The sequence below is a fragment of the Nycticebus coucang genome, chromosome 18 (assembly GCF_027406575.1).
Source record: "Nycticebus coucang isolate mNycCou1 chromosome 18, mNycCou1.pri, whole genome shotgun sequence".
NCBI lineage: Eukaryota > Metazoa > Chordata > Mammalia > Primates > Lorisidae > Nycticebus > Nycticebus coucang.
This window is the reverse complement of record NC_069797.1, coordinates 39,524,614-39,541,180: the sequence shown is the minus strand read 5'-3', so window position 1 is coordinate 39,541,180 and position 16,567 is coordinate 39,524,614. Positions and strand designations below refer to the sequence as shown.

Here is a 16,567-nt window from a genome sequence, read left to right as displayed (position 1 = left end):
AAAACTAGGTCAGGCCGGGAGCAGTGGCTCGCGCCTGTAATCTCAGCACTCTGGGAGCCCAAAGTGGATGGATTACTCGAGCTCAAGAGTTTAAGATCAGCCTGTGCAAGAGCAAGACCCATCTCCAAAAATAGCTGGGCATTGTGACAGGTGCCTATTGTCCCAGCTACTCAGGAGGCTGAGGCACGAGGATCGCACAAGCCCAAGAGTTTGAAGTTGCTGTGAGCTATAATGCCATCAACCCCAGGGCAACTGAATAAAAAAAAAAAAAAAAAGGAAGGTGGCGCCTGTGGCTCAGTGAGTAGGGTGCCGGCCCCATATACCGAGGGTGGTGGGTTCAAACCCAGCCCCGGCTGAACTGCAACCAAAAAATAGCCGGGTGTTGTGGCGGGCGCCTGTAATCCCAGCTGCTCAGGAGGCTAAGGCAGGAGCATCGCGGAAGCCCAAGAGCTAGAGGTTGCTGTGAGTCCTGTGACATCATGGCACTCTACTGAAGGCGGTAAAGTGAGACTTTGCCTCTACAAAAAAAAAAAAAAAAAAGGAAGAGAAGAGAAGATGGGAGAAGGATATATGGAAACTCTCTATATTATCTTTGTATCTTTTCTGAAAATCTAAAATTATTTGAAAATAAAAAGTTGAAAAACTATGATCAAAACTTTTACAGAGGGAAATAAATTGGATGGCAAGGTCATTGTTAGTGCTCTGCACAATCTTATAAGATGATGGCTATGAAGAATATGAATAGCATTTTAAAATACCCATGATGTAATACTAAATTACAAAAAGTAGGATACAAAATTGCATGTATACCATAGTTAATTGTGAGAGGCAAATTAGCGTGGCAGTTAAGGGCAGAGACTCAAAGCCGGATTCTGAGGCAGACTCAATCTGAAGCTAAGAGAATCTGACAGAACAGAGACTTAGTACCAACCTCTCTGTGCCTCAGTTTTCTTCATTAGTAAAATAGGGGTAGTAAGAAAATACTGCACAAGTTTGTTGTGAGGATTAAATACATGTTAAGCCCTAGAATGGTAGTTGGTACATAGTAAGTGCAACTCTATCAATCTAAAAGTATGTTGGAACTGGGCATGGTGGCTCACACCTGTAATCCTAGCACTCTGGGAGGCAGAAGCAAGAAGATCACTTGAGGTCAGGAGTTCAAGACCAGCCTGAGCAAGACAAGACCCTATTGCTACCAAAAAACAGTAAATTTAGCTGGGCATGGTGGCATGAGACTGTAGTTCCAGCTACTGGGGAGGCTGGAGGATCACTCGAGCCCGGGAGTTTAAGATTACAGTAAGCTGTGATGACACCACTGCACTCTAGGTTGGGAAACAGAATGAGACCCTGTCTCACAAATAAATTGTTAACCCAAAAATAAATTTTGCAAATAAAGAAGAAACATGGTAAAATGAGATGATAATTATTGGGACGATAAAACTGTTTTTTCCACTTTCTAAATTTTCTTTAATGTGCTTATATTATACTGACAACTTTACATTTTTATAAATTAAAAAATAACTGACAGAAAACAACTACCAAATACCTCTTCACTGGATGATAGGCACATAAAGGTTGTATTATTTATTCCTAACTTAGTGTAGGTTTGAACGTTTCCATGATTAAAAAAAAATAAAAATTTTATGTGGAAAGGTCCGACAAGCCTAATGAAATTCCCATATTTTAGAGGAACTGATTCTAGATTTTAGTCATACCACAAGAGATCTTATTTACACAAAATTAGAAAGAGAGATATAAATATATGAAAATTAAAAATCAAGACTCACCTTAAAGGGACAAGAATATCAAGAACTATCTTAGTTTGCTGGGGCTGGCATTTAGTTTTTAAAAAAGAAATGTTCTGCAATGATGTGGTTGAATGTAAACATATGTATATATAGGTTTATACAATATTAATATCTCTACCTAAGAAGTAACTGCTTCAGTGTTTTTCTGGTCTGATGGTTAAATACATATTTATACTTTTAAAGTCAATATTTGTACAATAGACAAGAACAGTGCCTATCAGCTAAATACATATTTAGGACTGTACCACATGTATTACAAACATGTACTAAAATCGAAAGCTTATATTTATACAGAGCCTTTCATCTTGAAGGAGACTAAAGAGCTTTACAAACATATGTACATAAAAGGACGTTGGCGCTGATAGGCAGGCAAGGTATCAATTCACCCACTTGCCTATTTCTTCTAGCAGTCCTGGGTAGGAACACACGATGTCAACAGATGCAGGTCTGTAACAGCTGCAAAGACATATAACACAATAATCCTGTCGTGATGCATGTCCCTAAAAGGAGTCTTGTGACTTGAGAATAGCAACTGCTCTCCTCCAGTGTACAGGCAACACAGCCATTTCCAGCTTTGTGTTTTTAAATTATTCTCTTCCAAACTCAACTAATCACTTGACAAAATTGAATTTGATACTAGAAATAGTTTCTGAATGCAAAATACTTTCTGTCTGATGATGAAAACTAGGTTGGAAAATGCTTCCCCCTGCCCTTGTTAGATTTATAAGAAAAAAAAAGGGGGTCACAACATTCAGGAGAAATGGTCCAAAATATTCTATCTAATAATAGCTTTGTCTCAGAGGATTAGGTCATTACTTCAGAAGACAGTCATATCTCCCACCCCCACTTAATTAGGACACTAAGTTTTTCCAGTCAAATTAGTTTATATAGATGGGTCTATCTATATTATACACACAATGGAGATTTCACACTGGAAATTCTGTCATCACTATAAAGGTATACACATCTGTGACAATATGATTAGGAATGGGACATTCATTGATTTCACCTAAGCCCAAGCTGCCTTGTATATTAACTAAGGAGAATCCCATCATTAGACCCCTCTTTTTCGTCTTCTCTTTCCCTCTACTGTTTTTACCCAGGTGAAACTTGATGATACGCTAGGACTAAAGGCTGAAGGAAAGTAACCAACGGGGAGCCTGTGGCCGGACTGTGAGGGGATGGCTTTGCGGTCTATGGGTTTCAGACTCAGACTGACAGTGGCAGCATCTTCTTTAGTGACCACTGCCTCTCTCAGGTACTGACCAACCAAATGGTCCTGGGTACTTAGTAAATTATGTTTTCATTAATATAGCCATAAGTTTTGAAATATTTAATTTCCAATTATTTTTCATGACAGAGCATTCCAATGAGAAGGTTTCTTCGGTTTAGGGTTATCAACTTAATTACCTTAAAGTGAAAAAGAAAAGAGAATCAAAAGAACGACAGTGAATAAGGTAAGAATAAGCAGAAATAAATATTTGCTTCCTTTTCACAAGTTCTAGGAAAGAAAATATTTCTTCGGCCACATTCTGATCCTGGAATAAACATGCTAAAGTGAGGGAGGAGGGGATGAGGAGGAGAAAACAAGCAGAAGAGAACAGTCTTATTTAACTGTTTTTATGTGGGTAAAATGATTTGTGCCACAGTATTTCCATAAGAAGTGGGACCATTATTTTCCTGTAGAAACACATTTGGTTTGAAAAGTATCACTGGACAGGACGTGAAAATCAAACCGAATGAATTATTCACAACCTCCGATCAGAGGTGATCATTATTTCTGATGCTCCAAACAGTGATTAGGATTCTGCCCTGAGATGTCATTTTCTCACTGAGTAACACCAGTGATACAGAAAGGCATTATCTATCTATCCATGTATGTATTTTTTTCTCCTGGGAGGATCTTGGTTTAATATTACTATAACAGATAGTAAAAACATGGTAATATTAATATTTATTCTGATGGTGCCCATAAATGCCATTAGTCTGACACAAAATGTCAACACTAATCATGACCCAAAATTAACACCAAAATTCACATCAACATTAATTGCACTATCCGTATGAACAGAATGTGCAAGCTCACACACACTTTCCAAAGCGCTGTTACCATGAAATAAAACAATAGTATCCAGCTCAACAAAGAAATCTGAAGGAAAAACTAAGGGGCAAAACATGCCAGAATTTTGTTTTATAAGGGTGTAAAAAGCATCCATCAACTCTAGCTATGCTGTGGGAAACAGAATCTTTGCAACGGTTACCTTTCTTGTATCTCTCCACTTTGGACTTCAGCTGTAACAATATCTTTCTATACAGATTCAAATACAGGATTGACTGTGGCTGAGAGGTTGAAGCTTTGTTACTGTCCATGCTAAAAGTCTAAAACTAGAGTTTTTGGCACAGCCTCCAGTAGCTGTAGTTCTAATTCTACTAAATGCCAGGAAGATGACCACCAGCAGCATTACACACAATCCTAAAATGTTAGAGCTGAACCAGACTCCGGCATCATCAGCATCATAAAGATGAGAAAACTAAGACCCAGAGAGAAGGAATCTGAACTTGACTTCCTTTTTAGATACCTAACAAAATGTTACCTTTTGTATCTTGCAAGGAACATTAAATCTCTACTTTAATCAGATACTATAAAAAAAAAATAGTAAATTTAACTAATGTTAGTCTCATAATAAAACACAGTTGAAATATCAGAAAATACTGTATAGGTCTTTCAAGATGTATTTTTAAGCCATAAGACAATGCAGTATTTGACTTAATTTATGCCATTTGAAAATGCCATGCTAAAAATGTCAACGCCTTTCCATATTGTATTGTCTGCTAGATATCATGTCCCATTGTCTAGTGTTGTATGATCACATAAAACAGCTCAAAACAATTTTCTTAACAGCTGAAATTCTTTTTTTTTCATGCTTGGATAATTCAAAAATGGCTGAATAAACTTACCTCAAACCCTCTAAAAAGCAACAAAAGGGTAAGAAAAATATAACTTTAGAGCTAAAAATTTCATCCCAGAGGTAATTCTTTGAAAATGTTAGAAATGTTAATTTTGAACAAGAGAATTATTTCTCCCTGTATTATTTATATACACGAAACCACAGTAATTTTACACATGTACACACAGTAATTTAATAAGCATTTAGATTTTTTTAAAGAATATGCAGTGGAGCACACAGCCAGTGGTATTTGAGAAATGGGGCACAGGATTAATTGGTTGATATGAAAATTAAACAAGTTGGCCTAGTATAGTTCCAAAAGCTTTGCTCATTAATCATACGAATGAATGTTGAACTCTGGTGCTCCACGCTACACCTCATCCTCTGGTGTCATCTGTTGCTGTCCTGATGTTCATTATTGCCTCTAGTTGGAGCTATAAAGTTTCTTGACTTAGGGTATTGTGTCACATTCTTTTTTAATAAAATCTTAAAACTAAGACATGTACCAAAGTGCTGGCAACTGCATTCTTTGGTTTAAAGGCTCTCTACACTTACTTTTGAAAGTAACTGAGGAACCTTCTATAAGAGAGCCAATAAATGCATTTGGATTTTCAAAGTCAATCAAGCTTCTTTTTTTGTTTGTTTGTTTGAGACAGAGTTTCACTCTGCCACTCTGGCTAGAGTGCGGTGACATCATCATAACTCACAACCTCAAACTCCTGGGATCCTTCTGCTTCAGCCTCCTGAACAGCTAGGACTACAGGTGTATACCACCATGCCTGGCTAATTGTTTTTTTATTTCTGGTTTTTTTTTTTTTTTTTCTGATAGAGGCAGGGTCTTGATTTTTTTTTTTTTTTTTTTTTTTGCAGTTTCTGGCCGGAGCTGGGTTTGAACCCACCACCTCCGGCATATGGGGCCGGCGTCCTACCCCTTTGAGTCACAGGTGCCACCCAGCAGGGTCTTGATTTTGCTCAGACTGGTCTCAAACTCCTGGCCTCAAGCAATCCTCCCACCTCAGCCTCCCACAGTGTAGGATTACCATACCTGGCCTTAGAGCCAGGTGTGGGCCACCATACCTGGCCTTAGTCAAGCTTACTGAGGCTTGGCTTGATGCCAAAGAAATAAGTCAAAACTAACCAACCTGATGAAAAATCTCCAGCATCAATAATAATTATCCTGAAGGAATTCTGTATGTATCCCCAAAGAACATTATCAGAAATTTGTTACCAGTAATTCTATGGTAGGAAGACTAATTTTTCAAAACTGACCTCAATGTTTTTCCAGTGAGGGCCAACTTTGGTTGGGAAAATCGTTATAAACAAAGATTTGTAGCCAAATGTGCTCACTTAAAGTGGGAATATAAAAAAAGAAAGTATATAATATTTTTTTAAAACTACCTTACCAAATGTTACATAATGTGTGTTTTTCTGTACCATACTTAGATTCAGGCCTATCTTGCTATGCCTGAAAAGATTCAAAATGGCGTTTCTGAAGCCCTCAAAGAAAAATAAGGCAAACATAAATTATAAATGTTTATATACAAGTAGTGGTATGGTACCCTTTCTACTGAGGATCTCAAAGCACTTATATTTCCCTATCTTCAGCAATGAGATCAGTGACAAAGAGCTTTAGTTCCTTTTATTAAGTTGAACAACCAGTGCATAGACCATGGTCCTTTCCTGTTTCTCAGACCTGCTTTTCTTAGATGTTTCAGAGCTCACCTTCAGCATACCACAACTCAAATATACCTCTTCTATAACACATGTCTAAAAGACTAACACTGACTCAATTTCCACATCAAGCATGAAAAGGTGAACTAATTTCAAAAGAATGAAACAGGAGTGGTGCCCATAGCTCAGTGGATAGGGCGCCGGCCACATACACCCAGGCTGGCAGGTTCAAACCCAGCCAGGGCCAGCTAAAATCAACAATGACAACTGCAACAACAAAAAAAACAGCCGGGCGTTGTGGTGGCCACCTGTAGTCCCAGCTACTTAGGAGGCTGAGGCAAGAGAATTGCTTAAGCCCAAAAGTCTGAGGTTGCTGTGAGCTGTGACGCCAAGGCACTCTATCCAGGGTGATAACTTGAGACTCTGTCACCAAAAAAAAAAAAGAAAGAAAAAAATGTAGGGTAAAGTACATCCAAATTAACTTCATATTCATGGAGCTATTTTGAGGTTAAATTGAGCAAAATGATGTATAAAAATGTTAAACTAGGTATCGAATATTGTGTTCATGAGAAATGGTCAACCCTTTCTGTACCACTTAATCCTACCCACATATACACACTCTCTCCAGGCAGAATTTTAGAGCATAATGACTTCTACTAGAATTTGAGTCCAGGATAACCCAAGTAATTCCTTTGAGAGTATGGAAAATGTCAACCAAGTGAATTAAGACAGAGAGTTATGGTGGTTTTTCTAAAATAAGAGGTCCTTTGGGTTAAGAGGTCCAGCCTAAGAACTGTCAAAATGGATCTACTAATTAATTTCTTCTAATCTTTTAGGCTTATGTGAGCTTACTAACTTCCTATCCTTACCCAACTCCTAAATGTCTTTTTTCTTTTGATACTCAAATTAGAGATTTCAAAGGATTATAGCAACATGTAAGTAAGAGGCATAGTCAAACTGGTAAGATTTGTTTAAGCTGGTCAGTGATGCAGGGGTATTTGTCATATTACTCTTCACATTTTTTTGTATGTTTAAACTGTTTTACAATAAAAAAAATATAGGGAATGCTATGCTTTGGTGGTACTAGATGTCAGCACATTGACAATTAAACACTAATTAAATAATGGGCATTGGTGAGGCTGATCTGTTCCTAATCCCCCACTGAATTCCTAACCCACTGCTCCCCCATTTGACTCCTGAGAACATAAAGTAGAACTTTAACCAAAACCAATCATGATTGCTGCTAGTCTTTAAACTTTAATATACACTACTTTATTTCATCAATTATCCTCTTCCAAAAACACTGCATTGAGCCATGATGCAAGATTCAACAGATCTCTAACCAAAGAGTTAAAATTGCAACTGTATACTATAGGAAAACCAGGTAAAACTTACCATACCTACTGATAAAAGGGGAAGAACACCAGTGGACACCTCACCAAACAGGACAATTCAAAAGGCTTGTTTGAATGCTAACCTTTTGTGAAGGAAAAACCCTGACACCTAGTGCCCATCTGAAAAAATGAAGCCTTGGAGCCACCACAATTCTTAGGTGTGGTTCTGTACAGTTTGCGCAGAGGTGACCATCAAAGTACATTCCATTTGGAACACATTTTTCTCCTCAAAAATTTTTAAGAAAATAAATTTTATGCCATGAAAACATTCCAGTCTTTGATTACTAATTCTGTCTTGGGTATACATCCTGAACCTAATTATCGTAACTGCTTCTAAATATAACATCTTCTCATCTCAGCTTTTCATTATGACAGGAGTGCTGAGAATGTTAAAAGGCCCATGTTCTGAAATGGTAAGGAAAACAGGGTCCTAATTTCTATCAGCACTAAAATCACTATAAAAGTTGTCTCTTCTTTCATATCTTTCATCATCACCCAATTTATAGATTCTTGATTTAGTTCTCAAAACTGATGAGTAAAATAAGGTTTATAACTTATTCCAGAACAAATAAGAACATAGTGTTCACACCTGCAAATACCAGCACTTTGGGAGGCTAAGGCAAGAGGCTTGCTTGAGCACAAGAGTTTGAGACCAGCCTGAGCAATACAGCAGGACTTTGTCTCTATAAAAATAAAATAAAATAAAAAAATTAGCCAGGCATGGTGGCGTGCACCTTTAGTCCCACCTACTGAGGAGGATGAGGCAGGAGGACCACTGAAGCCCAAGTGTTCAAGGTTGCATTGAGCTATGATCTATTCACTGAACTCCAGTCTGGGCAACAGAAACCCTGTCCAAAAAACAAAACAAAACAACATACTCTCAAGAAGGCTAGTGTTTTCTTTGTCCTACTAGGCAAAGTTAAGTTGTTCTCTGTCAAGTCCATTATAGCCCTTAGCTTGATCTTAGCCTGAGCTTTTTAATAACAGGATTTAGTGCGAAAAGCAGCTGTACTGGATTGCGAACTGTTACTCAAAACATTCCCACCTGCAATTACGGCTTCCACCAAATGATCAAAACAAGTTAGCAAACTGGCAGGAAAATGAAAACAATTCCTCCAAAATCGAGAAGTGGTAAAGTAGAACTGTCGGATAGCTGAATTTCTTCTGTGTCTAGCCGCACACGTTCATCTAGCTATGTATTTACATACAGTGCCCATCACTGTAGCTTCATAGCAGCTAGAAATGAAATCAGTTTGGTCTCTGCTGCAATCACATTTTCCTCAATTTTCATCTTTACTTGAAACTATTAAGAAAAATCCTAGACAACTCATCTTTGGAGCTATTTACAAGTAACACAGTTCACAGATTTGGTCTATATCTTTTTTATTTCTCCTACTCTAAATATACACTAAATGCAATGACATTCAAATCTGACAATGAGAAAAATGTGTTCTCCTACATCCTTCATCATACATTAGGTGGCATTCCTTTAGTTACATCTTTATTTATGGGAAAGGGACAACTAGGAAAATAGAAAGGAGAAAGTAGCTAACACCACATGAGAAAAGCTCTTTCTCCTACTTTTAACACAGGCACAAATGTTCAAAATGCAGGTCACATCTCTGCTGAAACAGCCAATATTCTTTGTCAAATGGCAAACAAGTTACCTAAAACTAAATGGAACCGAATTGGTCCAAGTCCTGGTCCTATCCCTATTTTACTTATTTACCGTTCTGGAAAAAAAATAGGGAAGAAAGCCTGGCTACCCATATGGCCAACGGTCTGATAAGTGCAGGTTTTCTGCCTTTAATCAAGGAGAAAAGCATCTCAATTCATGGGAAAACTCTGCAGAAAACACTTGTTTTACCTTTATTCCTTTCACTTGTGTGCTGGCTTTCAAACCCAGAAACTCCAATCCTTCAAGGTAATGCAATACCACCTACAATGATGACCTGGTAGAGCCGTCACTTTTGGAGAACATCACATTATGATGATTTAATGTCTATGAAGCATCAATGCATTTACATTGAGCCTTGGCTCTCAGAACATTAACAGGTCAATTTTTTATTCCTTTTTTTAATAAAACTATTTCTCGCGGCTCTGTTCAGATGTCCATTCTCTTTGGGACAGGACGGATTTGCTCCAAATCTCATCAGCATGAGCTCTTTTCATTCCCTCACATCATTCTTGGGGTAATATGTAGAGTGCCAGGCTCATGACAAACTTGCTCTTTGACCAAAGAAAATTAAACTGCAATAGTTGAAAGTCAACTTGTCCTGATAAAACTGGGCTCAGTATGAGGAAATACATCCTACTGACACCTCATCGTCACTTAGGCACAGCTGTCCCTCAGAGTTCTGACTGCTGAAAATCCATCCTTAGACTGGCCAGTCTCATAGTGTACATGCTCCATTGTATGTTCAAGCTATTGGTAGAAGAGTTTGATACTAATACTGCAACTTCATTCCTGCCGTGTAGTGCCCTATAATCTAGCTAAGGCGACTAACTGATTTTCCCAGCCATCCTGGGCACTAGTCAATAACTGCTCACAAAAGACTATCAGTCTTGCTCCTCTTGAGCTTGAAGGGCTCAGAAAAAGCAAACTAACACTCAGCCCCAATCCTAGTCAATCATTTGAAGAAAAGAAAAAGGGAACAAAGAAAAGAAGCAACTAAGAAAGGAAAAGTGTAGAAGGTGAGAACTAGCAAAAAGTCAAAATCTTCTAAACAAACACTATTAGCTTTCTATTTTAAAAAAACTATTATAGCACTGGGCAAGACTTACGGTCCCTATACTAGATCTACTACCCATAGCTACAGCTACTTAACACATCCCTTTTCACTAAGGTTTGTTAGGTCTTATAAGGGTTAAAAGAAATCTTTAATTTTTTTAAATTCGTGTGTGTGTGTGTGTGTGTATGAGTGTGTGGTCTTTGGGTACAGAGTCCCGTATAATAAGACTATTTGTATTCATACTGGCAGAGTAAACACTACATGTTCATGCCCAGGCAGCTCTGTGCTTGTAATTTCAGCAAGAACAGAGCTCTGTCCCTCTGGGACTTCACTATTCCCCCAGTCTCCGTTCACTCAAACACAGTATGAGAGCAGAAAGAAAGCAGGAGAGAAAGATCATGGCAAGAGGTTTCACACGGCACTGCAGCTTTCATGTGGCCAAAAAAATCTCATTTTGTGTTTTAATTACATTAAGTTAAAACCATTTTACTTTCAGCCGCATGTTCACAAGGGTGCCTTCTATTCCTGAAGACTACACTGTTTAATGAATCAGAATTTAAGTCTAGCACAATGAAGCTTTTCTTTGCTGTTGTGGGGCTCACTAAGCAGATGCTACATACAGCAGTAAAAATCTCTGCTTCAACTTTCTGCGTTGATAAGTATATAGCTCTTCCTGTCAAAATTCTATGCATTCTCTTGCCTTTGATATTTGTCGAGGTGCTAGATTAGAACTCCTCCAAATCTGATACTCTCCATCTGGTCCAGTGCTTGCATCCATCATAGTAACAAATCATCTACTCTTGGCATCCATTGATATATTACTGAAACAGCCATACTTTTGCCTTGTACATGTATTTTTTTTAAGATACTGAATAAAATGGGAATAAACTGCATATTATCCCCAAAGGTCTATACCGCCTGTTTATGGTGAATACCCAGGTAAAGATTACTCCTTCTGGCCAGGTGCAATGGTTCATGCCTGTAATCCGAGCACCCTGTGAGGCTGAAGTGGGAGGATCACTTGAGCTCAGGAGTTTGAAACCCAGCCTGAGCAAGAGCAAAATCTTGACTCTACGAAAAATAGAAAAAATTGACTGAGCATGGTGGTGCATGCCTATAGTCCCAGCTAGTTAGGAGCTGAGGCAGAAGAACCACTTGAGCCCAGGAGTTTGAGGTTGCTGTGAGCTATGATTACACCACTGCACTCTAGAGTAGGCAACAGAACGAGACTCTGTATCAATTACAAAAGAAAAAAAGAAATCCCTGCTTTTATGGAATAAGATTTATCTAGGGATTAGCTGATAAATCTAAGGTCGAAATAAAAACATCTCTCTTTTTAGGTTTGTTAATATCGTTATAACATACTGTTACAACTGTATGTTAGAAGTACATTTAAAATCAGGAAGAATCTTAATGCATGAAGGAGGATAGTAAGCACAGGCCAGAGGCCAGGCACAGGGACTCAAGCCTATAATCCTAGCACTCTGGGAGGCTGAGGCAGGAGGACTGCTTGAGCTCAGGAATTTAAGACCAGCCTGAGCAAGAGTGAAACCTCATCTCCACAAAAGTAGAAAAATTAGCTGGGCATGGTGGCAAGTGCCTGTAGCGCCAGCTACTGGGGAGCTGAGGCAAGAGGATCACTTCAGCCGAGGAGTATGAGGTTTCAGGAAGCTATGATGACACCACTATACTCCAGCTAGGGTGATAGAGGGCAAAATACGACCTTATATTACTATTTAATAGGTTAATATGTGAGAAGGGATAAGAATTCTAGAAAAAGAATTCTTGGATAATTACCAAAAAATGTGTTATCTGGGTGGCACCTGTAGCTCAGTGGGTAGGACACTGGCCCCACATAACAACACCCAAGCTGGCAGGTTCGAACCCAGCTCAGGTCAGCTAAACAACGACAAGGCAACAAAAAAAAAAGCCGGGCGTTGTGGCAGGCACCTGTAAGCCCAGCTACTTGGGAGGCTGAGGCAAGAGAATCACTTAAGCCCAAGAGTTTGAGGTTGGTGTGAGCTGTGACACCACGCATTCTACAGAGAGCGACATAGTGAGGCTCTGTCTCAAAAAAAAGTGTTGTCTGTTACATTTATCATGCTCACAACAGCAGCAGATCAAATGAGCTGAGCAAGGAAAAGATAATTTAAAAAATGCATATTAGTATGCAGGTATCCAAACAAGGAAAAACATTAGTCAAAGCAATGCTTTAAATGTTTTCTCTTTCTTTCTTTCTTTCTTTTTTTTTTTGTAGAGATAGAGTCTCATTTCATTGCCCTTGGTAGAGTGCCGTAGCATCACAATGCTCACAGCAACCTCCAACTCCTGAGTCCTAGGCGATTCTCTTGCCTCAGCCTCCCGAGTAGCTGGGACCATAGGCACCCACCACAATGCCCGGCCATTTTTTTGTTGCAGTTTGGCCGGGGCTGGGTTTGAACCCACCACCCTTGGTACATGGGGCTGGCACCCTACCCCTGAGCCACAGGCGCCACTTTTTTCTTTCTTTCTTTTTTTTGAGACAGAGTCTTACTTTGTTACCTTCAGTAGAGTGCCATGGTGTCACAGCTCACAGCAACCTCAAACTTTTAGGCTCAAGCAATCCTCTTGTCTCAGCCTCCCAAGTAGCTGGGACTACAGGTGCCCACCACAATGCCTAGCTATTTATTTTAAGAGATGGGGTCTCACTCTAGCTCAGGCTAGTCTTGAACTTGTGAGCTCAGATGATCCACAGGCTTCGGCCTCCCAGAGTACTAGGATTATAGGAGTGAGCCACTGCGCCTGGCCAATACTTTAAATGTTTTCATTATTAAAAATATCAAAATTTTAAACATATACAAAAGTAAAGAAAGTACTCTATTCTCATGTACCTATCACCTAACTTCAATTATCCATTTATGACCAATCTTGTTTCATCTATACCCCACTTTACTGCTTACTCTGAAGCAAATCATTGCATCTGTAAATATTTTATTATGTGTACATAATAGAAAACCACAATCTTTTTTAAAAAGCAAAATCATAATGCCATTATCACACCTAACGAGTCAACAAGAATTCCTTGATATCCAGTCATAAGATTCCTTGAATAATCTTACTCCAGTCAATGTTCTTTCTTTACGGCCAAGACTACTATATGAAGTGCCTGTGCCACTTCAGTCTTCATCAGTGCTATTTAACGGCCACCCCCACAGAATGCTGGTACTAGCAGCCACAGGAATAAGAAGGGGAGGGGGTTTTCCACTACTTGCCTCATTTCCTCCTGGAAGCCTGTTCATGTGTACCAGCTGACCTTGATCATCTAATACGAGTTCAGTATATGTCAATATGTCAGAAGGCAGAGGAGGTGATGGAAGGAACACTTGAGTAGACATAGACTCCCAGAGTTTAATCAGGGACTAGTAGAAGAGAGAAAGTTGACTAATCAGTAAAAACGAACATTTCAACACAGACAAAAATAATCATTATGATTCAGTCAATCTTATTTTGCTTTCTTTTCTAAGTGTTCGGTAGTGAATCTAAGCAGAGGACCAAATTCTCCAGCTACCATTCTGAGTTAAAATAAATTTGTAATTATTTTTTGCATGCCAATAGTCAGACACTTTTCCAGGAGTCAAACTATTGAGTGACTCTGCATCAGCACTAGAGCATTAACAAACACAAAGACCTAAGAGATGGGGTCTCACCATTAAAATATTAAATATTAAAATCAAAAAATTAAATAAGTAGGATCAAAATCTTCCTACGAAAAAGGGGGAAAAGTCCTAAACAGATGTGGCAATAGAAGAATATCCAGGAAAGTGACATGACACTTATCTAACAAAAAGAAAGTCCTGGAAGGCCAGAATAAAGTTTTTACTAGAAGTTCTGGGAAGACTCTTCTAATATTTTTTCATAGTTACAAAGCCATACATAGGAAGTAGCTCACTAGATATATATGACAATTTGTAAATGTGCAAATCAATTCTGCTCAAATTTGAGAAAACAGACACACTCATTTTTTAGAACATTATGATTTCCATTTCCAACTTCCTATAAATAAACTAGATTCTTCATGAAGCAGGAACTAGTTCAGTTCTTTCTTTGTTTGCCACAAGCAACACTGAAAACCCAAATGGCTCACACATACCTATATGTCCTAATCACTGTGGTATGTCTATTATATAAGAAGAATTAAATAGAATATAATTTCTATTTACAGCACTGGCACTGGGAAACAGAATGAACACTCAGCTTTTAGGCTAACAATGCTATAAAAGGTAACTACTAAGTTAAGGTAACTATGTTTCAGGATAGAATTTCTAAACAAATGCTTACATAAAAGTTATCTCTTATTTGGTGGCCCCTGTGGCTCAAAAGAGTAGGGCGCTGGCCCCATATGCCGGAGGTGGTGGGTTCAAACCCAGCCCCGGCCAAAAAAAACCGCAAAAAGTTATCTCTTATTTATGAATAACACAGGAATTACAGACCACTTAAAAAGGTACACATATTGGGCGGCGCCTGTGGCTCAAGGAGTAGGGCGCCGGTCCCATATGCCGGAGGTGGCGGGTTCAAACCCAGCCCCGGCCAAAAACCACACACATACAAAAAAAGGCACACATATTACTTTAAGATTCAAATGTGTTAATATTGGTAGTATTGACTAGGCGATTTGGAAAAACTCTATATTCATAGGTTTTTTTTTTTTTTTTTTAGGGATAAATTCCATATTCTATTGATACTGTGTTCTTTATCGGTTACATTTTCTGCTGGTGATATACTTTTCCTGCCTTCTACTGATAGAAGAAAAATCTGTAACACAGAGATGATTCACCACACAGATCAAAGGAATTTATTTTCATGTAGAGGATGAGATCCATAATGTCATATTTTCTCACACTAGTTTTTATTCAGCTATCATAAATCTACCACAAAAGAACATATACTTTAAACTGTGTACCATAAACTCTAGATCCATTTGTCTATGCTATCTATATTGATTCTCATCATATTAACCTAGGCTACCAACAAGAAACCTGAGTTATCTTGTAAAATAAGAATTAGTTTCATTCCTTTCGTAATATCCACAATTTAAATATAGACAAATATATATGTAACTCTCCACACAGGTCACTGTTGTCACAGGCACAGGGTCTTAGTTTTACCCTCTTCCACTCATCAGAGATTTCTATTTTCACCATTCTTCCCATTAATTCATAAAGAACAATCCAATATCTGAGTTGGCAGTCAAAAATCCCCAAATGAAACAGAAATGAAAATATTATCAAGATAATTTATGCCCTCTTGGAGTGCCCCTTTCTAATCGATTCTTCATCTGATGGAAATTCAGGAAAACCTTGCCTCCTTGGAACACGTCAGGGCCACTTTACCTGCCGAAACATCTCCGGGATATCGTATATGTATGTGGTCCCTAAGGATTGTGCCTGGAACCTCTTTGATTGAAGAAGGTCTTTGGTCACATATGGAGTATTGATTAGCATTCCATGCAGTGGTCCCTGTTTGTCTCCATATGCCTGAAACATGATCTGAAAAAGAAAAAGGTACAGTCAGTCAAGGGACAGATTGAAAACAAAAAAAACAGGTTGCTGCCTAGATGAGGGGATTTTTTTTCTTTTTTTTTTTTAAAGAAAAAACATTTTGGATTAAGTAGCGGAGACATGCCTCTTAACACTGGGTACTTGGTGCTCTTACCTCTCTACAGATTAACCAACTCCAAAAAAAATGGTATGCAACCAGTTGCACACCATAAACTGCTCTCACCTTTGAATTAGTTGAAATTAATAAGAAAGCATAGTTAGTATAAATGACACATTTCAGAGACAGACCAATGATGCTTGCCTTCTAAAGTGACTTCAACTATACACTAAAAAATGAAGTATACCAATTAACCTGTCTGAGAGTCCTAGTATTTAAACTGAGGAACATTAAACATAGTCTCTTAGCTGGGCATGGACTATGCATGCATAGTCCCAGCCACTACAAAGACTGAGGCAGGAGGATCACTTGAGCCCAAG

The 16,567-nt window shown here is 38.5% G+C and overlaps 1 protein-coding gene across 9 annotated transcripts in view; it reads right to left on the bottom strand.

Annotated features, from left to right (window-relative positions):
* ACACA (acetyl-CoA carboxylase alpha) overlaps positions 1-16,567 on the bottom strand; it is a 338,844-nt gene that overhangs the window by 87,279 nt on the left and 234,998 nt on the right. For all 9 annotated transcript variants that reach the window (XM_053570250.1, XM_053570252.1, XM_053570251.1 and 6 more), the window contains 2 exons: positions 15,923-16,078; positions 13,805-13,951 (listed from right to left, as the gene is read on the bottom strand). In XM_053570250.1, the coding sequence (XP_053426225.1) occupies positions 13,805-13,951; positions 15,923-16,078 (303 nt within the window). The remainder of the gene's footprint in view (positions 1-13,804; positions 13,952-15,922; positions 16,079-16,567) is intronic.